The sequence below is a fragment of the Megascapheus bottae genome, chromosome 25 (assembly GCF_031878675.1).
Source record: "Megascapheus bottae isolate mThoBot1 chromosome 25, mThoBot2.hap1, whole genome shotgun sequence".
In the NCBI taxonomy this organism is placed as follows: Eukaryota; Metazoa; Chordata; class Mammalia; order Rodentia; family Geomyidae; genus Megascapheus; species Megascapheus bottae.
In genome coordinates this window covers 18,946,044-18,972,435 of record NC_143533.1, presented here as the reverse complement: position 1 = coordinate 18,972,435, position 26,392 = coordinate 18,946,044, and the positions used below count along the sequence as shown (strand labels likewise).

Here is a 26,392-nt window from a genome sequence, read left to right as displayed (position 1 = left end):
CCCCAGTTGACTTGAGCAATTCATCTCTGGCTCACACCAATAAGTTGTGGTTCAGCAGCTCACTCATTAGAGTAACCCTCTCGTCCCACTTTCCCCAGATTCCGTCAGTGAAAATCCTGTCTCACAGGAAGTTCCCCAGCCCAAGGCAAATGAAGGCAGTTGAGTCAGGAGGAAGTTGCTGAATGGTGGGGCAGAGGCTCCTGGAATAATGCAGGATTATGAAATGGAGCCTGGTAAAATGGAGCAAGTCCACAGCCTGCATGGGCCTCGGGGCATGAACAACTGATGACCTGGTCTTTGATTTGATAAGAAATGCTTGCTGAATAAATATGGAGCCAACTAAGTCTCCAGGACAAACAGTAATAGGTGACGAACTCCCTGACTGGGTAAAAGATGCTCAGACTTCTACGGGCTACCACAAGTAGAACCAATTTAAGTTGTCCTTTGTATCAATAGCAGACCAATATCACCCAAGCCAGGGGATTTCCTCCTTAAATCCAGATGTCAGCAGGGTTGATTCCTTTGGAGGGCTATGAGAATCTGCTTCGTGTCTCTCTATCTTCTGGTGGGTTTCTGATAACATATGACATTGTAGTCCACAATTCTAATTTCTGTATTCATTTGTACAAGGCTTCCCTATGCATGTGTCTATATAATTTTCCCCTTCCATGAGAACGTAAGTTGCAATAGATTAGCAACTATCCTTAAATCCAATATGCTTTCATCTTAACTATATCTGTAATATCCTTATTTCTAAATGAGACCAGATTCTAAGACACTAGGAGTTATGGTTTCAACATGGGAATTTGGGGGAACATAATTCAATATATTGACACTCAGTCTGAGTTACATGGGAGTTTTAACCCCCACTACTATTTCAACCACCCATGGTTAGTACAGTTTTTTTGTTACCATGTTGTTTCATACTCGATGATGTTCTTCTAAACCTTCTAGATTGTCAGCTATGTCGAAACCAAACAAAGCCTTGCTTTTCACGCATTGTATACAATCTTAACTTTGCACCATTAATCCTTACCATTCTTTTGGGGGATTTTTTGTCTCTTTAGGATTTATCAAATTTCTACCACCATTGCCTTAATTCAGAAACACTAAAATCCCTAGATAAAAATTGTGCTTGGGAGTGAATCCTAGTTTAAAACACTAACTCACTAGGCTTGAGTTTCTATTTCTTCATTCATGAGTGGCTAATAATTGTCTTATAGATAGTTGAGGAAAATAAGTGACTTTTAAAGTACTTAGGACAGAAGCTGTCATGTAGGAAGTACCCCCCCCAAAAAAAAACATTGACTTCTGATACAATCGGCTGAGAAATCCTCAAAGACTTCCTGACTGCAAAACCAACTGAGAATCAATGCACTAATCTTTATTTTTTTAGGAAAGGAAGGTATTAGGTATTAGTGGTTTCATTCCACCCACATATGCTACAGAAGATGCTCAAAACTTAAGTAAATTAGTGAATTGGTTGGTTCACAAATACCAAGTTAGATAATAATGCTTTTCAAAAGATCACAACCAATCCACTTCATCCCTCAAGAGCAAGAAAAGGGATCAGTGTGTAAAAGTTTACACACTTTATTCAGAGGAACCATAAAACGTTACGGCTGGGCTGGACCTCAGTGATGATGTTATTGCTCCTCTTTTTGTAGCTGAGACAAACAAGCTGGTTTTCAGAACCAATTTCCTCTCCCTTTGTACTTAATTTTAAGAAACATAGTTATCTATTTTCCTGGCCAAAGCTTGTCAGGGGGGAGCAAATTTGGAGAGAAAAAAGGGAGAGCAAGATCTGTGAGTACTCGTGATAAGTATCAAGAAGTGAAAGCTGGGTTCATTATTAGAAAACTATATAAAAGGCAGATATAAAAGCCAAAAAATCCCTAGAGCCAGTAACACTGGTGTAGGGGGTAAACCCTCAGAACTTGGCTGAAAGCCAGCCTCAACCACAGAAAAGATTTCATGGTCCATCTCAAAAGCAAAGTTGGCAAGAAATTCAATTTCCCTTCGTTCACAATTATTTCTACTAGGGGCTGCGAGTACAGTGAGTTCACTAGGAATTTATGTCTCATGCTTTTATGGCACTCAACTACCCCACTCCACAATTATGTCAAATCTCCCAGAGAGATCCATAATGTCAATGCATTGGGACAAGTCACCAGGCCTCTGCAGCTAGCTGGGTTTCCACCCCTTGCTTTGGTTTTCCCGCTTCTCATCCAATCTTAAAAGATAAAGATCTTTTGGCATAGCCATGGCTGGCTCCTGTGGCCTGATTGTGCCACTCAATCATTTCCTTCCCAGCCTCATTAAGCCTGTCTCTGTCTCTTCCTCCACCCTCAGCTCTCCTCTTTTTCCTTCTTCTCTCTCACTGCACATCCCCCTCCCCTTATTTCTCCTTCCTCAACTTGGAATAGCTTTGTTTTGAACCTAGAAGATGATTCTTCTGTCAAAAGTTTGCACCCTAGATCCTCTTTTAGGATCTCTGGAGTCCTTTAACTTGTTCTAAGGCCCTTTGGAACACAATACCCACATACATCATTCTTGCATATATTCTCTTATATTCCTCCTCTTTAAGACAATGAATCAAAAGAAATTAATGGCGCTTGGAGTAGCAAAAGGAGAGACGTATGGGACAGGGAGTGACTGTCTCAAAATGCTATCCTCCACACATGTGGTATACTCCAAAGATGCTTAGACCCACATACAATTCAAATGAGTTAATTATTAGTTATCTGGAAAAGTCCTAGCTGTGAAATAGCTTATTCGTATGCACTCTTAGTAAATAAGAACCGTACTACTGTGTGCCTATAATAGAACCAAGTAGTATGTCTCAAAACTTGTTGCTTGGAACGGTGAGTACTCTAATTTTGGCCCATAAAGAAAATGTTTCTGTAATCAAAGAGGTCTTTAAAATGCTACCTTTTTTAGAGATTTAGGAAACTGTCCTAACATGTTAAAGACTCTGGGAATCTGAACATTATCTTACCTTATTTGACCTGAATTATTTCATATCTTGTGGAACTAGACTTACATGGAACACAGCTTATAAAGGTATCTAGCCCATATCCATGTTAATGACCAAGTCAAGGGTACACAAAAGCAAGCTTTCCCTGGTGTGCGATGAAGACAGAGTTGAATTATATCAGTCAACAGTGCTGAGAAAAGGACAAGCAAGAACCCTTGGAGCAGAGCCAAAGATGGTTTTGTATCCTAAGGCTGACATGTTCAAGTTGTCAGGTCCACTTCTTTGGGAGTACCATGGGTGATGATAAGGCTCACATCATATAGCTAAGCTGCTGGGCACCAGAGCCAGGCCACACACTGACGCTGGGATGCTGGCCTCTCACCATCCAAGATAATAGTTGTCTGGGCCAGAGACTGAAAAACTATGACAGCCCACACCCATTTGGATGCATACAAAACGAAAACAATTATTTCAAATGTAATATCTCTCATTTTCTTTCTAAACAGTCAAAGCAGTTACTTGGATTTCCACATCTTTCATTTTTTTGCAAGGGAGAAAAGGCTCAGACTAGACAAGCAATGAAGAATAATTCTCTAAAAAGATAAGCACAGAAAGCAATGTATCAATAGGGGAAGCAGCGTATTAAAATATTTTGACTGCAAAAATAGTGAGTTCATCAGAACCTTACCAATTATAGTTAGAGACCTCTGATACACATATATTCATACACACACACTCTCATAATTCCATTTTAAGAAAGGCTATCTGAACAATTCATGTATATCACTTTGCTAAGCCCTAAAATATAAATTTTAAATTTTCTGATGTATTGTGTAATACACACCATTCTCTGGGCAATCCCAGCCACATCTCCAGCTTTCTTTGCTTGTACTGTTAATTCTAGATCAAGAGATATTTCTAAGATTTTGTAATACCATTGTATTTTCTTCACCACTTTAAATCCTAGAGTTTCTGCTCATGTTTCCTTTTCCTCCAGTCACTAGACAAATGTCAATCCCCCCTTTAGTATATAGATCAAGTATTAGCTCCAAGGTGAAGATTTTATAGAGTAGCTTCTGTTCCCAGAGATCTGGTTTATATGCCTCCTCTGTCCCCATATCATCATGTAGGTATGCTTATAACAGAAAGTATGGTAGAATTTCAATGATGAAGTAGGTTTGGTATGGGGCCCCTATTATCACATAGCTGATTGATATGGGATGAGTTATTTAACTTTTTACATGTGTCAATCATCAGACTCATATTGAAGTTATAGATGATACCTTTTTTTTCCCCAAGTACTAAACCTTGAACTCAGAGCCTGGACACTGTCAGGTACTCTGCCACTTCCATTACAGTTTCATTTTCAGCATTTGGGTGATTAGAGTTAAGAGTCCCACAGATATCCTACCTGAACTGGCTTTGAAACATAATCCTAAAATCTCAACCTCCTGAGAAACTGGATTACCAACATGAACTACCAGCACTAGATGATAATGCTTCTTTCACATGAAGTAAAGAATGAGCTTCTTCACAATGGATGTAACATCTACTGTGGGCATTTTCACCACAACACTGGTCATTATGTTGCAACCAGTGGCTGCTACTCTTCACCTGTAAAGGCCTCAAATTTCAAGGACAGCCACTTCCGCTTTGTGTTAATTCTTAGAGTGTAGAACACACCATTTGATAAACGGCTTTAATTAAACCATTAAGTAGCTAATGGTTTCAGTGATAGAGAGATGAATGTGTTCTAAGGATCCTGGCTAATCTCTACAAGACAAGGCAGAAATAAGCTAATCCACATACTGTGAAAACAGGAGCACAGAGTTATGACATGAAAGACATGTCTAAAGAAAGACATGGTCTTACTAAGTAAGCAGAAAGGAACAGTTACATTCTTCTAAAGTCAATATGCATAAAGGCGCAGAGCTCTTTCACAATGAGACAGATTATAATACAGAGAGAGAAAAATATATATGCTATATAGTGTGTGTATATATATATATAGAGAGAGAGAGAGAGAGAGAGAGACAGAGAGAGACAGAGAGAGACAGAGAGAGACAGAGAGAGACAGAGACAGAGAGACAGGGACTATTTTGGAAGGAAAAACTCATGTGAGGGGCTGAAAATCTGAGGGCTAAGTATAGAAGGATCTGAGACCTAGAAGAGTTGGAGCCAAGGATATAGACCTACTCTGCATAATAGTACTTTGCCTAAATACCATTTCCTAAGACTGAAGGTGAGAAAATGGTCTTTAAGAGACCACAAGATATAATGAGGAAGAAGGTAAGAAATCACGTATTGCGTGGCCCAATTTTTCTTTTGGGGGAAGCAAATTTGTCTACTGAGAATGGGGATGGATATACAATGATGTGATGTACCACTTGGTACAAAAAAAAACACACTCAGTGTTAAATCTCTGCACCATTGCTGACCTATTATGACTTATTTTTCTCATCTGTAAACAGGAAGGATAGTAATAACTCCCTCTCATATAGGGTTATCTGAAAGATCCAGTGATTTAACCATTGTTAAACACAGAATGGTCTTGAATATTAGATACTATAGCAGTACTTGCTTAGAGTAAAATTATATTCCACAATAATGTTGTCTTGCTAACCACAATACTATTGGTGTCCATGTTGTTGAAGAGAACTTGTGTATAGGACATATTTCAATTAACTATTATGAGAACTAAAGCAATCAGAATTTTCTATATAGTTTATGAATGTTTTCAACTGTTAGGTTTGTTTGCTCATTTGTTCTTCATCAATCAAGGAGCAAAGACAGAGAGTAAAGATCATCCTATTCATCCCTGGGGTCTGCGACAAGGCAGTATGGACAAAACACAGAGCTAAGAGGCACAGAATTCTAGAAGAGTAACGGTGACATTGATGTGGGCATAGGAGCATTCTTAGGCAGGCAAGTAGAAGAGAAGCTAAGTATGGGCTAATGGACTGATTATGGCCCCAAGGAGAAATTCTCATCCACTTATTAAGGCTACCATTAATGGCTTTTAAGCTGTAAGAGAATCACTCTCTACTCAAAGTGTCCAATAAAGTTGGCAATGAAAACCAAATTACTTGGCTTGGAATAAGTATGAGATAAGTCTTCTCAGAAAAAAAAAAGGAAAGGCTCTGAAAATGGATGGCATGTATATTGAGACTTTCTTCCTGTCCATTCTCTGTCCCTCTTTCTCATCTCTACTCTGATGACATAGGCAAACCCTCAAAACAAGACCATTTGTTGGGAATGAAAGATAAGCGATGCTAAGAAGGACAACTCTGATCCCTGAGTGGGCGGAGAAAGGAGCTGTCAGCAAGACTGTTTTCAAGAAGGGATGCTGTGAGAAAGTACATGTGTTTTTTTAAAAAAAACATATTCAATATTTTAATATATCTTTATGGTGGAGGAAGGAAATCAGGAGAGAAAAACTGGGAGAAAATAAGGAAAGAGGGACCACCATTCAGAAAGAAATGTACTCTTTGACTTATGGATACACAGGTTTCCAGTGCCTGAGAGTAGCACAGACCAGAGTCTGGAAAAAATAGGTAACAGGGGCTGGGAGTTTGGCCTAGTGGTAGAGTGCTTGCCTAGCATGCACGAAGACCTGGGTTCAATTCCTTAGTACCACATACGTAGAAAAAAGCCGGAAGTGGTGCTGAGGCTCAAGTGGTAGAGCTCTAGCCTTGAGAAAGTCCAAGGACAGTGCTCAGGCCCTGAGCTCAAGCCCAGGACTGGCAAAAAAAAAAAAAATAGGTAACAAAAAGTAAGACTACAGTCCAAAAATCTAAAACAGAGTCACCAGCCAGGCACCAGTAACATACATACCAGGGCATCAAGCCCAGCACCTGAAGAGCCCCGCGTTCACAAACGATACAGGTGTGAGCACCTGACTAGAATGGGGAAGAATGCTACAGAGGAAGGCAGCCAAATCGCCACTCTCAAGACACGGTCCACTGCCACGCAGTGATGATCACAGAGGTGTTTGGCACTGAGAAGCATAGCTCGAAGCCACACGTGCTGCAAGGAAATTGACTGAGGCCTCTCTGCCTTAGAGTTCTTTCTGAAAAATGGGAGACACACCTTTGCGCGCAGGAATGTGTAGGCTGCAAGACAAACCACAATCAGGTGAGATAAAAGAAATGGAATGTGTCCTATGTCATTTCTCATCTTTTCTATTATCCCTTGGTTATCTCATATTGTCACAGTATCTTATCTTGTTATCTGATATACTGTATATATGTTTATCTGAAATAGGATAGGGAAGGGGGGGGAAACAAGATGAGGGGAGGGGTGGAGGAGGGACATGGGGACAAAAACGTGAGAAGGGGTAGCAATAATAGTTAAGTAATGCACCTTTTAACTGGTGAATATAATGTCACCCTTCTATTAATTACAATTTTATAAATAGATGTAAATATAGATATATATTGATACCTATATCTATATAGAGAGACAGAGAGAGAAGGGATGCCGTGGGGCTGGAAGCATGGGCCTAGTAGTAGACTAGTAGTATAGTACTCACCTAGCACGCAGGAAGCCCTGGGTTCAATTCCTCAGTACCACATACACAGGGAAAAAAAAAAAAAAGCTGGGAGTAGAGTGGTGCTATGGCTCAAGTGGCAGAGTGGTAGCCTTGATGAAAAAACTCAAGGACAGTGTCCAGGCTTTGAGTTCAAATCCCAGGATTAGGAGAAAAAAAGTAAAGGAATAATAATACTTCTAAGTACCGCTGAAACGTAAAAAGAACCTCTCAAAGTTATCAGGTTTTAGAATTTGCTCAGATTCTCCACTACATTAGAAGTCTCCTAAACGAAGGAAAGTTGTGGGCTAATTCAGCTTAACTTTCACATATCATGTTATGAACCTACCCCCAAGTCACTGCATTCAAATTTTCCTCTATCACATATTTTTTTAAATTCTCTTAAGTTTATAATTCTGAAATAACCATACTAATATTCTTATGTTCTGTTAGCCCTTCTGCTAGATACATACAAGTATGTGTACTGCATATTTTTGCAAGTGTGATAGAGAGAATGGTCTTCTAAAAATGTCCACATCCTTATCATCTGTGAAGATGTCACTGTACATAGCAGAAAGAAAAAAAAAGGAAGGAAGGAAGAAAAAACTTGCACAGCTATTTCATTTTCATTTTGAGTTTTCCAAATGGGACTTGGTTTTAACATACAAATCTTAGATAAAATAGGAAAAGGAAAAGATGTTGAAGTGTTTGAGAAATTAACTCATTGAGAATTTAACTCACATATGCTTAACTTTGAGGATAAAGGAAGAGACTATAGGCCAGAGAAACTGAGTAGCCTCTTAATGCTGGATGTTTCATCCAATGAAAGCAGATGCACTAAATCTCAATCCTACAACCCCAGAGAATTCAATTCTGCCATAAGAATAAGCAAGGAAATGCCTTCATCCCCAGACGCTTCCAGAAGGGAAACAGAGTTCTGCACATACTTTTTGACTTTAGCCTGTTGAGACCCGAGACCCTTGTTGAAACTTAAAATAAATTGTGCTGTATAAGCCATTAAGTCTGTGCTGATCTGTCTTAGCAACAGATAACTAATACACAGGTGTTGATTTATGCTTTATATAATTTTCTCCTATTTTTAACCCAAAGTTACATTAGGAATATTTTCTCATCTTACATAGTTACATTTTTATTTTTTTGCCAGTCCTAGGCCTTGAACTCAGGGCCTGAGCACTGTCCTTGGGCTTTCTCAAGGCTAGTGCTCTACCACTTGAGCCACAGTACCACTTCTGGCCTTGACTGTGTATGTGGTGCCAAGGAACTGAACCCAGAGCTTTGTGCGTGCCAGGCAAGTTAAGATCTTCCCATGTCTGGGTGCTCTGACTTGGAGTGGAGGAGTTATAAATGATGTTATGACTAGACTCATGTGTAAAGCTTCAGTCTGCATTGCTCATAGAACTGATATCACATGACCAAATCATCAATTTGAATTCATACAATTATTTTAAGTTCTTGGATTTTGACTTACATTTTGTGTCTTGTGGTTTGTGGTACTAGGAACTGAACTCCAGGATTTTTACTTGTTAGGCAAGTACTCTACTACTCGAGACATACCTCCAGTCCTTGTTTGCATTTGTTATGTTCATGATAGTGTCTCGCTTTATTTTCTGTCTGACCTGGGCTATCATCCTCCTACTTAGGATTCCCCCCATTGCTAGAGATGACAGGTGTATCCCATCATATCCAGCACTGGTTGAGATAAAAGCCTCATGAACTGAAACTGGCCTTGAACCATGAGCCCCTGTTCTCCAACTCACAAGTAAGCTAGGATTATAGGCTTGAATAGCTGGCCTTGATAATTCTTCCAACTCCACTCTACATTCCCCAGTACTTGGACTCTAGCATGAACTCTGGGCCGCATCTGAGCTCATTTAAGTCATGCCATGAGACCAGAGATTTTCTGAATATTTTGGAGATGGAGCATCATGGATTTTCCTGTCTGGACAGGCTTAAATTTAAAACCCTCCAGTTCTCACCTTCCTGAGTAGCTAGAATTACAGACTTGAGTGCTTGATTCTTAAGTCTAAATAAATGTTTCTGGGAAGTACCAAGTTACTAGATATCTATCCAGAATAAAAGAATGTCAGATTTGGGATGGGAGTTTGGCCTAGTGGTGGAGTGCTTGCCTAGCATGCACGAAGACCCAGGTTCGATTCCTCAGTAACACAGAGAAAAAAAGGCAGAAGTGGTACTGTGGCTCAAGTGGTAGAGCTCTAGCCCTGAGAAAGTCCAACGACAGTGCTCAGGCCCAGAGCTCAAGCCCAGGACTGGCAAAAAAAAAAAAAGTCAAATTTATCTAGCACCAAATTTATCTAGCACCACAGTTCAATTCAACTGTATTTTAATATTAGTATCATAGGTGAAAAGTGTCTTCTAACTTTATTTCTTTAATTACTAGTAAAAGTGAGCATTCATACATAAATTAGCTATTCAGTTTTAGCAGACTTCCCAAGGGTCTTGCAATTTTTCCCATTGATTTGGAGATCTTTATATATTTATAATAGTTAATACGAACTCCTTCAATGGCATATACCATTTAATGGTGTTTCTAATCTGCCTTGAGATGCTAAATAAAGTGAAATCTAAATTTTTATTCTGCTACAGAGAATATTTTTAGATTAGAATGAAGTATTTACTTGTATTTTCCTTATACCTTAAGGAATTTTTTTTAGTTTTAACATTCAAACATGACAACCTTTCTGAATTCATTTGGATTCTTGAAATTACTAAAGGAGAATTTCATTTTTTAATTCCCTTCCAAATGTCAAAATAGCAAAATAGTTGGTTTGGTTTTGTTTGGGGGGGCCATAGTTTATGGGTTTTTTGTTTTGCTTTGTTTTGTTTCTGTCCCTAAGGGGCACGACTTTAAAATACAAAATTGAAGTGAGACAAATTATCTTAACTCTCCAAAGATCCTGACATTTAATTTGAGGCTCTGATTAGTGAATTTTATTTATTTCATTTCTTGAATCAAGTAATAGAAATGGGAAGGGATTTCTCAGCATCTCGCAGATTGTTTCAATAATACTCTAAATAAGTTTCCTGAAGGCAGACACGTTTTTTGGTTTTTACTTTTGTTTCTATGTTCAAACATCTCAGAGGAGAGTGAGATAGTGAGTTGTGATACCCTAAAGCAGAGCCTCTACAGGGAGTCAAGTCTAGACCATGACCACATGATTCAGAAAAGCACTCATACACCTTCAGTGACACTGTGGAGTTTACCCCAACAGTACCTGGCTGCAAAAAAAGAAAGAGAGCAATGTATGAGAAAAAGCAAACAATTAGAACAGGAAGTATGCTCAGGAAGCAGGGAATAAAAGCTCTAGCTGAAGTACAGTTCTATGTGTAAGATAGGTTTATTACAATAGCACCAACTTGAAGGAACAGAAATTAATGGACATTTTTGTAGCAGGATGGGTATGAGAATCTGCACATAGATATTGGATCCCAAAAAAACAGGGGTTCCAACAAAGTCAGTGAGTTGTAAAGATAAATTTACCCATCTCTCTTCAGATCACTCTTGGGAATAAGAAGCCAGTGATGCATTCATTTCAGAGCAAGCTGATCATCATGTAGGAAGAAATTGTTTTTACTGTCTTGGGAGCCTAATTGGTGCTTAATGAAGGATAAATACTGCCTTTAGTATTATTACAAACAAAGCATGTGGTGTGTCTACAGAGAAGCACAAAAATATTCTGGTTGGCAATAAAAAGTATATGTAAGAAGGTCATGTGTAAGAAAGTTCAGGGATACATGAACCATCAACACTATTTTTTGTATGTACATTTATTCCAAATAGTAACGGCATTATTCACCCTTCATTATACATCCTTATATACTGTTTAAGATGCAAGTGAAGCATCCTGATGATTAGATCCTACAAAAGATGACCACTCTTTCTCCAGCAAGAGACAAGTATACCTTTTGTCTTCTACTAGATTCTAAAACTCAAGTATCCCAACTTATTATATCCTGTCCATTTCTTTTGTGACCATGAATGTTCCTCTCATGCACTAGCCTACATTGATCTTATTGTCCATACTGATGGATACATTCAAAATTCAAATTTTCTTAATCTGCACTTCTAGTGTATGTGATTTGTTGGCCTGTGTCTCTAGTATGTATGATGTACTGACCTATCAAGAGTTTGGACAGTGTCACCTGAAATGCTGACATCACCTCGAAATGCAGTACCTCAGGCTTCATCCTAGATTATCCAAGTTAGTACCTAATTTAACAAGACCCTGGGACATTTGTATGCATAGCAATATTTGATGTCAATTTTTAAGGCAGAGATCTTATTTTGCATTTGTAATCGCATGAAACCATTGCAACCATTAAAATGCATTGGCTAAATTTAATTAAAGTGGTCCTCAAAAACCAACTACTTTCACAAAGAAATTCTTATCATTTTATCTTACTCAACCATCCAGAAAGACAAGCCAAACAGTAGCCAATTCTACAAATAAATACAAGTTCAATAGTTCCTAATTTCTTCAGATCAAACACTAAATACAGAGGAAGTTGAGTGATCATTAATGTCAGATGGTAACACCAAAAGAAAAAAAATTTAGAAATAGAAAACATGCTCACATTCAGAAAAAAGAATATAGTAACTCACTTTTGAATAGTATTTTCAAAACCTCAGATCCTTTTTCAAACTTTCCATGCTGCTCAGACCCAATAGAATAATGAAGAGAGCATTTGGAATTTCCTCATATCCAGAGCCTTAAACTATATCTACTAATCCTTATTGAACCTACAATATATATTAAATTACCTTTGGTCAAGTATTTATTAGAAAGATTTATAATCTATGTTAGTATTTGTAATTCTCTTGCTCCAAAATGACTGTCTACAAAACAAACAACATACTTCACACAAGCCATCTTTTACGAAGGAAAAAAGAAATTTTAAATTGTTCTATTTAGTTTTCTCCAGAATAAACTGATGCTATTTTCAAAACAAGAATACCTAGTCCATTTATATGTATTTAAACAAAGCAAATAAAAAATACATAGAACTAGAAATTCTTGTGGTATTTATTTGATTAAAAAAATAAAATTTCCCCCAAAGTTGGTAAGTTTTATAGAAAAAAGTGTGCCAATAGCTGTATTCTTTTATACCCATGATAAATAGCTAGAGACACAATAAAAAGATTCTACTATAATTAAAACCATGAAATGAATATCTATTTAATTCAATATATAAATGATTTAATTATTCTAATAAAATGTAAAACTTCTAATGGGAGGAATAAAAGATGAGAGGAATAATTGAGTATCTATGTGTGCATATATGTGTGCTAGGCTCCTTACTGGAAAAACCAAGTAAAACAGAAAAGAAAATAATTTCTAAGAAAAATGTTTATATATTTTATGCAAAACTAAGACCCCAAATGAGTCCCATACATATACTAACAAACCCATGGTGTAAATCATCTAGAAAACTAAAGAACCAAGAGTATTAAAAGTATTCTTTTTTAAAAAGATAATTATAATAGCTTATTATAAATCATGCTTTAAAACTTGGTATAGCAACAATCATCAAAACAATATTGGGTTAAAAATGAAAAAAGTTTGAGTAGTGGTTTTTCCAATGATTCTAAGTGAAGCACTTCATCTCAAAATAGCCACAGTAACACCTTATCACACAGTGACTCACAGTAAACCTCTTGTAACCAAGCATCCAAAGCTTTTTTCAGATATATTATTTGAATAATTCTCTTGTTAAAAGATGACTTTTGAAATAAAACTCATATATAAAAGACATGAATATGCATCAAAGATTTTATTTAACTCATGATACAATGAAGTAATCAAGTAGATATTACTTCCCACGTGAAACCATCTAAAGAACAGACATTTATAGATTAACACTACTGTAATAAATTTGCAAATTTATACAAACCTGACTAATCAAAGTAAAATGAGCTTTCATAGGAAATAGTATATGTGCAAGTTTCTTGACAAGAATTGTTTTACACTGCAATGGGATATATGTAATTTTACCTAACTTTGGGATAGCCCTGAAGAGAAAGATGTCCATAAAATACAAGTGGGTTAATTCAGACCTGATGCTCTCAACAATGCACTTAGCTACTGAAGTACAAGTTTTTCTCTGCAATTAGCACAGGTATCTCTTTTTTTTTAACCTGATTGAAAGGTTATATGTTAGTGTTTATTTGATCCTGCATTGATAGTTTCAGCTAGTAATCTCCCTATCCCTCCCAGCTTCACAATTATCTTTGATCAGAGCGGTGTCAATGCCATTGTCTAAACCATTGATCTTTTTTTTTTCTTTTAAGAACAATCTGAACAGGGCAGAAAATCAAAGTATCTTTATTTCAACAGTAGATGATAAATCTTTATTTATATTGAAAAGGTAGAGGTGATTATCTGAGACAATATAAAGAGACACCATTTCAAACAGCAAGCACGAAAGTTTGACCACTAGGTCAACCTCCTGGCTCCATTATCTATCCATCTTTATCTTTGACTTTCTCAGTCTTCTGGGTCATGTAAGAATGCCTGAAAGAGGCCGGGAGTTTGGCCTAGTGGTAGAGTGCTTGCCTAGCATGCACAAAGACCCGGTTTCGATTCCTCTGGACCACCTACATAGAAAAAAGCCAGAAGTGGTGCTGAGGCTCAAATAGTAGAGCTCTAGCCTTGAAAAAGTCCAGGACAGTGCTCAGGCCCTGAGCTCAAGCCCAGAACTGGCATGCATAAATAAATAAATAAATAAATAAATGAAAAAGAGAAAGAGAGAGACAGAGAAAAAGAGAGAGAGAGAGAGAGAGAGAGAGAGAGAGAGAGAGAGAGAGAGAGAGAGAGAGAGAGAGAGAGAAAGAAAGAAAGCAAGCCTGAAAGAAAAATAAAAGGAAATAGTTGATAGCTGAGATGTAACTGTCACAACAGAAAAATAAGAGTGGTGATGGCTGGCCTCAATTTTCTCCTCTTTATGAACACGCAAAGACAACCAATCAAGTGTTCCCTTTATTTAACATGTAAATGATGAGGACAAGGCACTAGCTGTTCAGATCCATTGTAAGCAACTAAAGTGAATACTGTCACTGCCAGAGAGTAGGATATAAAAGAGCTATGTTACAACAGAAATTTGCTTTTTCTATACTATCATTTCTATCTCTGTATATGCATCTGATAATGGTAAAATAACTTTTAGAAATAATTAAAATTTAACTTAAAATTTAACTCTATTAACAGAAGGTATTTGCTATACATGTAATTGAAAAATAATTCAAATACAGAATATTTAAATATCTAAAATAAACAAGCACACAACAATCAGACATAAAATAGGGATTTTATAAAATTAGTATTTATGGCCAGTAAATGTATAAACATGGGTTGACTTTCATCAAAGAGGAGGCTACAAATTAAAATATCAACTCAATCTCTCTTATTTGATTGGCAAAAATGTAGAAGTCTGACAATGGCTAAGGTAGAAGATGATGCAAGCAATCAGACATCCTATGTATGTCTCACAAGAGTATAAATTGGTATAACCACTTAAGAACTTTAAATCCTTCCCTACTCAAACTAAAGGTACAAATTTCCTGCTAGGTAACTATTTTGTTCTTATAACACATTTGTAACTGTGTTCAAAGGTACAAGACATAAATATTCATTATCAGCATTTGCATAAATATACTTGGATAAAAGTCTAGATAAATAACTTGAATTTTTCTTATTGTTATGGAATACCAGAAACACATGGAAAGAAAATTCCCAAAGCATAAAGCAATTACATGTAATATTAAATTAAGATGTTAAAAAACAAAGAGAGAATGAACATTTCCAGATAGTGGATGAAGAAGAGGATAAACCGGCATGAGTACATGAAGACATCAGGTGTTTTAATTCTTAAAATGAAGACCAATGAATCCACCAGCCAAGTTCTCATTAATTCCTAAAGTGCATATGCATGATATACAGATTGTGTATATTTTAAACATAAATATGGATGCATTTTTGTAACATCTATATTATATCACATTACATTATATACAATATATACTACTGATCAGCGCAGGGAGCAATGTTTATGGATTATCCTACCAGAAATATGGGATTCTTTTGCTTTTTAATGTGTTTCTCTGGATCTAGGTGTTTTTCTAACTCTAGGTGTTTGGGAACTATTTTCTACTTTATAGATCTCAAAAAGCTGAAAGTCTCCAAGTTTATTTCATTCCAACATGAAAATGTCTGTATAAAATATTGCTATAAATGCCTTCTTTTTGCATGGCTATGCTTGGAAGGTGTTGTAAATTATCTCAGCTTTGGGATGAAAAGAAAATAACTTCTAATATGAGTGCTATCAGGACAGCACTTCCTGCATACCTTTATGGTACAGCCTTTATGGCAATTTCTTGTAGCATACTATCAAGCAGAACACCTGGCTACCACAGCTGTAGATAAAAGCAGCCCACATGCTTTCTTACAAGGCTAGTTCTATCCAATATTTTAATTCCTACCTCAAATGCTTCTCACAGGAAGAGTTATGCAAAGGGTCACGGGTGGCTTCTGAGCTACTGTTAGGATCTACTCTTTCTCTAGTACAAATGCCCATCTTCCTTTTTTTTTTCCAGTCATGGGGAGGGAACTCAGGGCCTGAGCACTGTCCTTGGACTTTCTCAAGGCTAGTAGACTCTACCACTTAAGGCACAGCACCACTTCTGGCTTTTTGCTATATATATGGTACCAAGAAATCGAACCTGGGTCTTCATGCATGCTAGGCACTTACCACTCGGCAAAACTCCCGGCCTCCCAAATGCCCATCTTTCTACCTGACCAGAACACGAAGATGGCCCCACAGTATTCACTGTTCTTACTGTGCTCTTTCTTGGAACTTTTAGGGGAAATAAGTATCTTGACTTCGCAGTCGCCCACTCACAGTATCAAAGATCAGTGTCTATACCTATATATGAAATATAAGAGCAATGGGCCCTCTCTTCCCACTCCTCCTTCTCTTCCCCTCACACCCTGCCCTCCTCTCTTCCTCCTTTCTCCATCGTCTATTTTCCACCTGTAGTATAAGAGCATCTATGAGTCTCTTTTGGTCAATGACACTGATTGCCTAAGTTGGAAGACCAAGACTTGTTCACATTATGACAGCTTCCTGACATCCTTGTCATGGAGCAGACCTTCTTTAATGATCTTCTCCCATTTAACCCTGCCTACCGCGCTCCTTCTCACAAAGACCTGTCGCTGAGAATTAGCAAAGATGCATGCTCTCAGAAATTTTCCAGCACCTGTGGACACTGCCTCAGGTGTACATGTAACATGAATGGAAGAATTGATCACTCTTACAAGTTGATACTACATGTATGTAGACCCTAACTTATCACACTAAAGCATAAAAGCATGTCCAAAAAAACTTCAGTTTTAGGTCAGTTACTGAAATGTACAATTCATTTTCCTCGAAAAATATTTATAGTGTTACTATCAACCACAGACTTGGGGCCAATGCCCTCTCTATCCCAAAGTATGAAAAAAAAAGCATGTGATATAATGAAAATTGCCATGCTGTGTAATCTTGAGGAAAATATGCCATACAACAGTACAAAGGGAAAAAACAAATATTTTTAATTGACTTGAATTCCTATGCTTGAGGAAAAGTCAATTTATTCATAATGGACAAAGGGTACAAGGAACATCAATGAATACATTCTCAAAGGGGACTTACTTCACCTACAAAGACTGGGACAAACTGATGCTTTAACGATAATGGTCGTAGTTGTAGTAATAAAAGAATACATATTTGCGTACCCAATGCGATGGACATGGTATTGGAAATATAGATGCAACTACATAGACAAAAATTTTTGACTCTATAGACATGTTTTATTACAGATTATTATACAGATTAATACGTTGTATGACATACAAACCCTCAGCCTAATTTTAATTATGTTCTAAAATCTAAGTGCTAGTGATGGTATATAGATATTCCCTTCTTGAATACTTGTTTATTAAACACATCATTTGAAATATGATGTAAAAATCAATGTTAATTCTTTAAAGACAAAAAGAATAGCCACAATTATTCAAGCTTTTTGTTCCATTTTCTTGATACAGCCCATCACTTGTAGAACTGACGTCATTCACTGAGTAACAAAAGGAAATTATCTAGAGAAAGGAAGGCTGAAAGTGAGAAAAGAGAGGCCTTCCTAAGTAAACAAAAGCAAGAAGAATCTTGAGTAAGATTTATTGATTAAAGATCCACACACATTTACTATCTTTATGGTAGGCCCCAAGGATATAAAGAAGAATAAAATACATGCTGTCATCCTGGCATCAACTTATCACAGAAGCTTGAGAGTCCGAAGCCACTAGTGAACATATAATCTATGTTACAATGTGTAGAATCTTGGGTCAGAGGAAGAGCCAGTCGCTGTTTAAGAAAATCTAGACAACCACCCCCATATGATATTTAATCTTCAAACATGAATAGAAATTTCTCAGAGAGAACACAGCACACAAGCTTAAGCATGAAATCAGTTTTGGAAAATGATGTGGAGTTCAGAATAAGAATAGAGAAAGAATAAGTGAAGGACATGAGGTGAGGTAGGTTAGATAAGATGAAAAGAAATCCTGTGACCTTGAACACAAAGCCAGAGAAAACAAATACTTTTGTTCAGATCTTGGAGTCAATAACATTTGATTGCAATAGTCTGTTGGAATAATCAAAATAACCAACAAAGCTGAACTGAGATGGGCTGAACTGATCTTTGCATGACTTACACCAGAACAGAAAAACAGCATCAGGACATCCTCAGAGGGAGGTCAAAGATTATTAGATCAGAGTTTCTCTCCTTGGCTAGCAGCAACTTAAGACAGCTTGGTGGCTTCCCAAGAAAAAAAAAGTTAGGGAAAGAAACCAGAGCAGAGTCTTTAGGAAGAAGAGTCAAACTGGAATCTGCAAATATAGATCACATGCTCCTACATGATTTCACTCTCAGATGGTAAATGGAATGCTTTATGTCCACGTCAATGCTGCTGATGAAATGGAAATCACAGACCAAGAGGTCATCTGCAAGTCCTGGGTCCTATGCAAATGTGGCTTCATGTTTAATCACTGACAGTAGCTAATGAACAATCACGTACTTGTCTATCCCTCCCTTGGCATTTCTGCCATGTGGTTCCTAGAACCATACTTTTCTCTCCTTGCTCACCCCTGACTTTCATAGATAAAAGGGGGCTTTGGAAGCTAGAAACCTCTTCAATGAAGAATGCAGTAAATCCCCAGTTTTGACAGTTATATAGTTCTGTCTCTGGTTTCTGGCTTTTCGTATAATAGTAAGTCTTACTAGACCTGGGCAAAGGATTAAAACTAGCCAACTAGTTAAAAACTAGTAACTACTAGTTAAATTTTTAAAAAGCAAAAAAAAAAATTATTTGGGAACAACCCCGTCCACTGAATTCTAAATCCTGTCATCTGGCGATTGTCCTTGGAGTGACCCTCCTGGACAGGGGCAGATAGGCTAATGGAGCAGGCTATGAGGTAAAAGCTCTGGGCTACTTAGGAAATAAGCCTGAGTTTGTAACTGTGTGTAGAGAAGGAAGGCACTGCCACCTACAGGTTGTAAAATTAGGGACATAGTAAATTAATATTTAATTTGTAGGAAAAAGCCTATTTCATTGATGTAACATTTTCATAGCTTAAAAGCCTCAAAGTTGGCTGGCTTATGCTCCTGCCTTTAAGCAGACTTGTATCCAACATGCAAGACTATTGGTTGGTACTAAAGAATCTCAGTTCACAGACAATTAAGATCTAACCAGTCAGACCTGCCCTTATATAGTAACTGAGGCTGGACTTTGCACAAGTTGAGCAGTGAAGGCAATACCTGAATCAGGTCCTTCGTTTCTGTGGTCTCAAAAAAGTCCACAGCCACAGAGGGAGAAGTAAAATGACAAAGGTGTATTGAAGAAAAAGAGAAGCAGAGCTCCTGCTACACAGGAGACTTCCCAAGTGAGGGCACTGGCTGGGGTGCACTGTACAGGTGTCAATTAGGTATCTCTAGTAAAGAGCCACCTGACTCTCAAGATCACGGGACAGCCTAAAGGCCATGAGTTCCGAAACCCAATCAGAGGCTCCATTCATTATCCTTTATCCCCTCTGACTGGGTATATGTTCAGGAGCACAACTCTGGAGGGCCCAGTCACTCCACTATTTGTGTGCTAGTCTGGCAGGGGCAATGAATGGATCATGACATGATGTGCAGCAGTCTACATGTCCAGCTGCTCAAGGCCATAGTGTATGATGTCCAGGAGTCTGTATACAAGAGAGTTCAGGCCACGGTGAGGGAGGCAGAACTTCTATGAGCGTGGTCTTTGCCCTGATTGCCTAGCCAGGCTCTTTATCTGCTTTCATTCCCCTTTGATAACTCTTACTGCTGTTAGGGAAAAGGAGGTGAGGAACACTCTGGTAGCTTCCTACTGAAATGGGAAGACAATCAGGTTTACTTCTCAGAAGGTCTCTCTACAGTATTATAGTAAGTCTATATTGGGGATTTTAGAGCGATAGAAACAAGGGCTAAAAGGAAGGCAAGAGTACATCCTGTCCAAAAGGTAGACAGGAATGGGCATGAGGTAGCCATACCGATAGCCTGCTTTTTTCAACCTCTTTGCTTTGTTTACTTTTGAAAGGGCAAGCACAAGTGATTCCATTTGGAATCTTGATCTTTGCACTCATATGAAGACCATGGAGAAGCACATATGGGCCTTTGATTATGGGTCCAAGTGTTGCCAATTCTGGAGAATGCATCTCAACCAGGCATAAATAGTAGACAGAGGTGGGCGCAATGGCTCATGCTTGTAATCCTAGCTAATCAGGAGGCTGAAATCCTAGGATTGCAGGTCAAAGCCAGCCCAGGCACCAAAGCCTCAACTTTCTAATGTCCAATTAACAACTAGAAAACCATAAGTGGCACTGTGGCTCAAGGGGTAGGGCGATAGTCTTGATCTGAAGAGCACAGGAACAGTGCCCAGGCCCAGGAGTAGGGCCGTCGCCTTGGGCTAAAGAGTTCAAGGACAACAACCAGGCCCAGGGGTAGGGTAGTAGCCTTGAGCTGAAGAGCTGAGGAACAGCGCCCAAACCCAGAGTTCAAGCCCCATGACCACCAAAAAAAAAAAAATGTAGAAAGAAATGATCCCCATCTACAGGAAGAAGAGACACCTTTCTGGGAGATCTTATCCAGACTATAGCCACTTTCTACCAGTGTTACCTGCCACTGCTCCACCCACAACAGCCTTCACCTGAGGTCTTAGAGGCAATTCGCTGACCCAGTAAGTAATACCATTTGTCTTGCAATTCTATTGACCTTGTGAAAGAAACATTTTTAGCCAAATGAAGGAAGCTCATGTAAGGAAGGGAGGGCATCTCTGCTACAGGGAGACCTGTGCATGATAACACAAAGGGACACCTTTTGGTGGGGAGAGGGGAAACAGGCAGTAAGCCAATACCAACAGGAAAATATCAAGATGGAGGTTGCAAGGGGGAAACACAGTCCTGGCCAGAAGATTGGCATACCAGGAACAGAAAGAGAGGCTGACAGAAAAAAGTAAAGCCTGGGGGCTAGAAGTTTGGCCTAGTGATGGAGTGCTTGCCTAGCATACATGAAGACCCAGGTTCGATTCCTCAGTAACACGTACATAGAAAAAAGCTAGAAGTTGTGCTGTAGCTCAAGTGGTAGAGCTCTAGCCTTGAGAAAGTCCAAGGACAGTGAGCCCAGGACTGGCAAAAAAAAAAAAAAAAAAAACTAAAGCCTGAAAGTCTGCATCTGAGAGACACATTAGGGCTTTCTTTTTAACAAAAAACAAAGTCAATTCTAATGGGTACTAAGAGAGCTGTGCAAACAAGTCTATCCTCAACCCAGACAGAAGTGGAGAGGATGGTTCTTACCTTCTACAGAACAGCTTTGCTAGAGTCACATGGGTGAAGATATACAGCCATATTTCATCCAAGTCACTTGCTAGAGGGATCTAAGATAAGAACAGGAAAAGTATCTAAGTCAAATATAAAATCTGAGTCATAAAACAGACAAATTGTGATAGCAAAAAAAAGGTAACTTTTAAGAGTGCCCTTTATAAAACCATGAAAACAATATTGCATTTTTATCATCTGCCTCTCATACCTTGCTATAAACCTTTCATAAGATGTTTGGGTTCTCTCAACATACAAATGCTCTTTATTACCCAAATATGCCTTTAAAACCTCTTATAAACTTGGTTGCCACTTGCGTTTTTAAAAGGGTGGCTTTACACGATTTTTTTTCTTAAGTTTTACATGACTCTTGGAGGTTACATTCAATCAGGACATAACAAGCTCCCAGATAATACAAAAAAAAAGATAGCAAAACTGTTCTGCTATAACCCTGTAGTTAACAGTTTTTGACGGAGAAGCATGTATTTCAAAACCTTTTTCTAATTTAAGCAACTCTGGTATCAAAATATTTTCTAATATTCCCCAATGAAAGTAATTTAGCGAGAGTTTTGTCACCACATAATAATGGTGGTGATGAAAATTTACCAACAACTTTAGGAAAAGAGCAAGGCTTGAAGAGGTAGTCACAAAGACCTAGTGTCCACGTGCTTTATCTCAGGCCCACAGAAGCTGGTCTTTGGTTTTTCTCTCAAGAGAAAGAAAGAAGTTTGAGCCTTAGCAGTAGGCTGGGGGGGGGGGGGGAAGCAAACTTTAGGAACTTGTGATCTCAGGAGTCCAGAGAGTTGCTCCGGCCAGCAGCAGCAGATTACCTCATTTCTTGAAAGTTCTTTAGCCCAGAAGACAAAACTGAAGCGGAGCTCAGTTAAAGCTTAGAAAGTCAACTGGCAGCCTTTATAAGCACCAGCCAGGTGACCAACAGGTGTTTGGTGTTTGATAGCCAGTTGTACCTTGTAACGATGGAAAGTAAGAGCTTCCAAAGAAAAAGTGTCTTCCTCTGCATATCCTAGAAGAGCTCCCAAGCATGATACCGAAAAACTGAAACTACATTGCATTTTGTCTATATGGCCTTAAAAGAATGAGCCCGCAGACACAGAGGACTCAAACAGTATTTAATGAAGAAAAAGATAAGCTAAGCAGAGCTCTTGCTAAATGGGAGCGATCCTAAGGAAAGGAACTACCTGGGGTATGTTGTGTTAATTAGATGTTTCTAGAAAAGAGCTACGTAACTCTCAAGATCACTGGACAAACCTATAAGCCACATCAGTCTCAAACAATCAGAGGCTCTATTGAGTCTCATGCAGAGCTCACCATGCTTCCCTTAGCCCCTCTGACTGGGTGTTTACTCTGGGACCCAATCAATCTTTGTTCACGTGTAACTCTTACTGGGGACAATGGGCTATACTGATGTGACTTCTAGAGGCCTGTATATGGAACTGCTCAAGGCCATGGTGAGAACATGGGCCTTTGCCCTGATTGCCTACTCAGGCTATTTTTCTGCTCCCAAAGGATGGTAGGTAATACTCTGTTTAAAACTCTGAGAATTCTTTTGGCCTCACTTTTCCCTTTGGTAAACTGAGGTGATGAGTTAGATCAGCTGTTTTCAAATTGTATCCCCCCCTTCCCCCTCCTTATTCAGCATAGGTTGGCAGCACCTGGGACTTGTTAAAAAATTGACCTGATCTGGCTCCATCTCAGGCTTTAGGCTTACTGAACTGGAAGCTCTCCACTGAGTAAACAAGTTCCAGGTGATTGTGCCATACACAAAAGTAGGAGGTGCTCTAGGTCACATGATTCATAAATATTCACTGTGTAATTCCTTACTACTATGATGATGCTATCATAAGTTCAACCACATCTCTGAGGAAGATCTGTCTCCTGGGAAGATTGAATAGGGAATAATTGGGAGAAAGTTGCTCTTAAAGAAGTTGAAGTCACCAATCTATCACATGGCCATTTAGCCACTGACAGGCCACCTAGATAGTCAACTCGTATTTGACAAAGGAGTCAAAGATATACAGTGGAACAAACACAGCCTATTCAATTACTGGTGCTGGCAAAACTGGGCAGCCACATGCAGAAAACTAAAAATTGACCTGAGCCTTTCACCATGCACAAACAGTAACTCAAAGTGGATCAAAGACCTCAATGTCAGACTGGAAACCTTGAAACTGCTACATGATAGAGTAGGAGAGACACTGGAACTCAAAGGCACAGGCAAAAGATTCCTGAACAGAATCCCACGGTCACAACAGATTGGAAAGAGACTCAATAAATGGGACTACCTAAAAATAAATAAAAAGTTTCTGCACAGATAAAAGCACAGCCACAAAAGTAGAGAGACAGCCAACCAACTGGGAAAAGATATTTACCAATAATACATCAGACAAATTCTTAATATCCAGTATCTAAAGGGAACTCAAGAAACTAATCCCCCCCAAACCCAACAAACCATTCACTAAATGGGCAAGGGAACTAAAGAGAGACTTATCAAAAGAAGAGATTAAAATGGCAGAAAAGCATATGAGAAAATACTCATCATCCATAATCATAAAAGGAATGCAAATAAAAACAACCCTAAGATACCACCTTACCCCAACAAGAATGGCCAAGATTTTAAACTCAGACAATGACAAATGCTGGCGGGGTTGTACAGAAAAAGGAACCCTACTGCACTGCTGGTGGGATTGTAAACTAGTTCAGCCACTCTAGAAAGCGGTGTGGAGATTTCTTAAAGAACTGAAAATTGACCTTCCCTACCATCCCGCCATACCTCTCCTGGGCATCTATCTTGAACACCATAACCCAAGATATGATAAGGATACCTGCTCAGCTATGTTTATCTCTGCACTATTCACAACAGCCAGGAGATGGAAACCATCCAGATGCCCTACTGCAGATGAATGGATACAGAAAATGTATATTGTACACACACACACACACACACACACACACACACACACACACACACACGCACACACAAAATGGAATTCTACACAGCCAACAGACAAGATAAAATAATGGCATTTGCAGGGAAGTGGATGAATCTAGAGTGAATTATGTTGAGTGGGACAAGTCAAGACCAAAGGAACAAACAGCGCATGGTATCCTTAATATGTGGCTATTAGATCCAAACAGTACAAGAGCGAGGACTCAAAAGTTGCATACCCAACCCTATGGGCATTGTACTAAAATACAAACACAACTACATAGACATAAAAACTTATGACTCTATAGACAATGTTTTATTATATAGATTAATATGTATCTATGACCTACAAACCCTCAGCCTAATTTTGATTTTGTTCAAAAATCTAAGTGCCAGTGATTGTACATAGAGATTCCCTTCTTGAATACTTGTTTGTTAAATACCTCATTTGAAATATGATGTCAAAATCAATGTTAATAAATTCTTTAATAAAAAATTAAATAAAAAGATCTATCTTTCCTTTCTTCTCTGAATTATTGAGTGCAAAATCCATAAATAAGTAAAGAGTAATGAGTAACATATCATCTTGAAATATTCTGAAATTGTCCTCAATCTTCCTTACCAAAATTTCCTGAGGATTTTTGTTTACAGAGTTTATACACATAGCCACGCCTATTCTTAGAAAACTCTAAGAACAGTTGCTGGTCCAAGTTTCTGTTGAAAAGGAATATTTATCTTTAAGTGGTTGTTCAAAAGAGTTGTATTCACCAAAGCAGTTTATGAATACAATGCATTGTGATCAATGTCACCCCCTCCAAGTTCTTCCCCATCCTTCCCAGTCCCTACCCCATCCCTCCATTTTCTTAATCTTGTAGGATAGGAATTTAATTTTATGGCTGCATTCTTCTTCTTTCCTCTCTTTATTCTTCTATCCACTCGCCTTAACTCTATGCCCAAACGTTCCAGTACCAATTTCTTGGTTTGTTGTTGTTGGACTGTGAGCCTTTCTAAGAAAATACCCATTTGAATCTATCATATTTTGCTTAATACATTTGTGTACACTTTCTTTCTACCCCAAAGTCTTATATATTTATGAATTAATTCTAGCTTCCACGTATGAGAAAAAAAACATGTATCCTTTGTCTCTTTGGACCTGATCTATTTGACTTAACATAATAAATTCTTACTGACTGATTTTATATGATTCTCAAAAAATACAACTCTAAGCCATCCTTCTTTCCCTTCTCTTCCCTGCATTGTGGTCCTAAAGGATCCTGGAAAATGATCATGTTTATTTCACAAGTAGTTAAGATCCGAAAACAGTACATTGATGAAATAATAGTTGAGGTGGTGAGAGCATTTAAGTGTCATATTAGATCTGTCTGTGTAGATCACTGGAATATCACTCTTCAAATTTCCCCAGATATGGGCATTATTTGGGCAGTTAAAATAACATAAGCCACACAGAGAAAATTTAAATCATCCTTTTAAAAGAAAACAATAAAAGTTATGCCTGAAGGTAATTAATGCTCAAAACAGAACCCAAACACCAGCAGTCACTTTTAATATTATGACTATAAGGTTGTTTATATGAGTTATTGAAAATGACCCTGAATTTGTCCGGATTTTCTTTCTGAAAACCAGGGGGAAGACTGAAATGGTCTTTGGCTGTCAAAGTGCTCTGCTCAGACCCATCTATTATTAAGAATAAGAACTGGAAGTTTCGATGCATCCTGTGTATTTGCTCTCACGTAGGGGATGGTAAACATCTGAATGAATTATATGGTGTTTCCACAGCCAGCCTGCATACCACACTCAGGTAGGAAAACAGCCTCCCAGATCCCAGCTCAGCTCTAGCACATAGTAAACCTTCTATTGAACTAAATTAGGTAAAAACACACAGTCATTTAGGTACAGAATCAAGTTAAGTTTATTCTACCACTCTTAAAATTTCTTTACACAGTTCTCATATTAT

At 38.2% G+C, this 26,392-nt stretch overlaps 1 protein-coding gene across 1 annotated transcript in view; it reads right to left on the bottom strand.

Annotated features, from left to right (window-relative positions):
- Positions 1 to 26,392, bottom strand: part of LOC150046523 (uncharacterized) — a 275,398-nt gene that overhangs the window by 156,165 nt on the left and 92,841 nt on the right. The window contains exon 2 of the mRNA XM_090318686.1: positions 21,450 to 21,529. Coding sequence (XP_090174812.1) covers positions 21,450 to 21,529 — 80 coding nt within the window. The remainder of the gene's footprint in view (positions 1 to 21,449; positions 21,530 to 26,392) is intronic.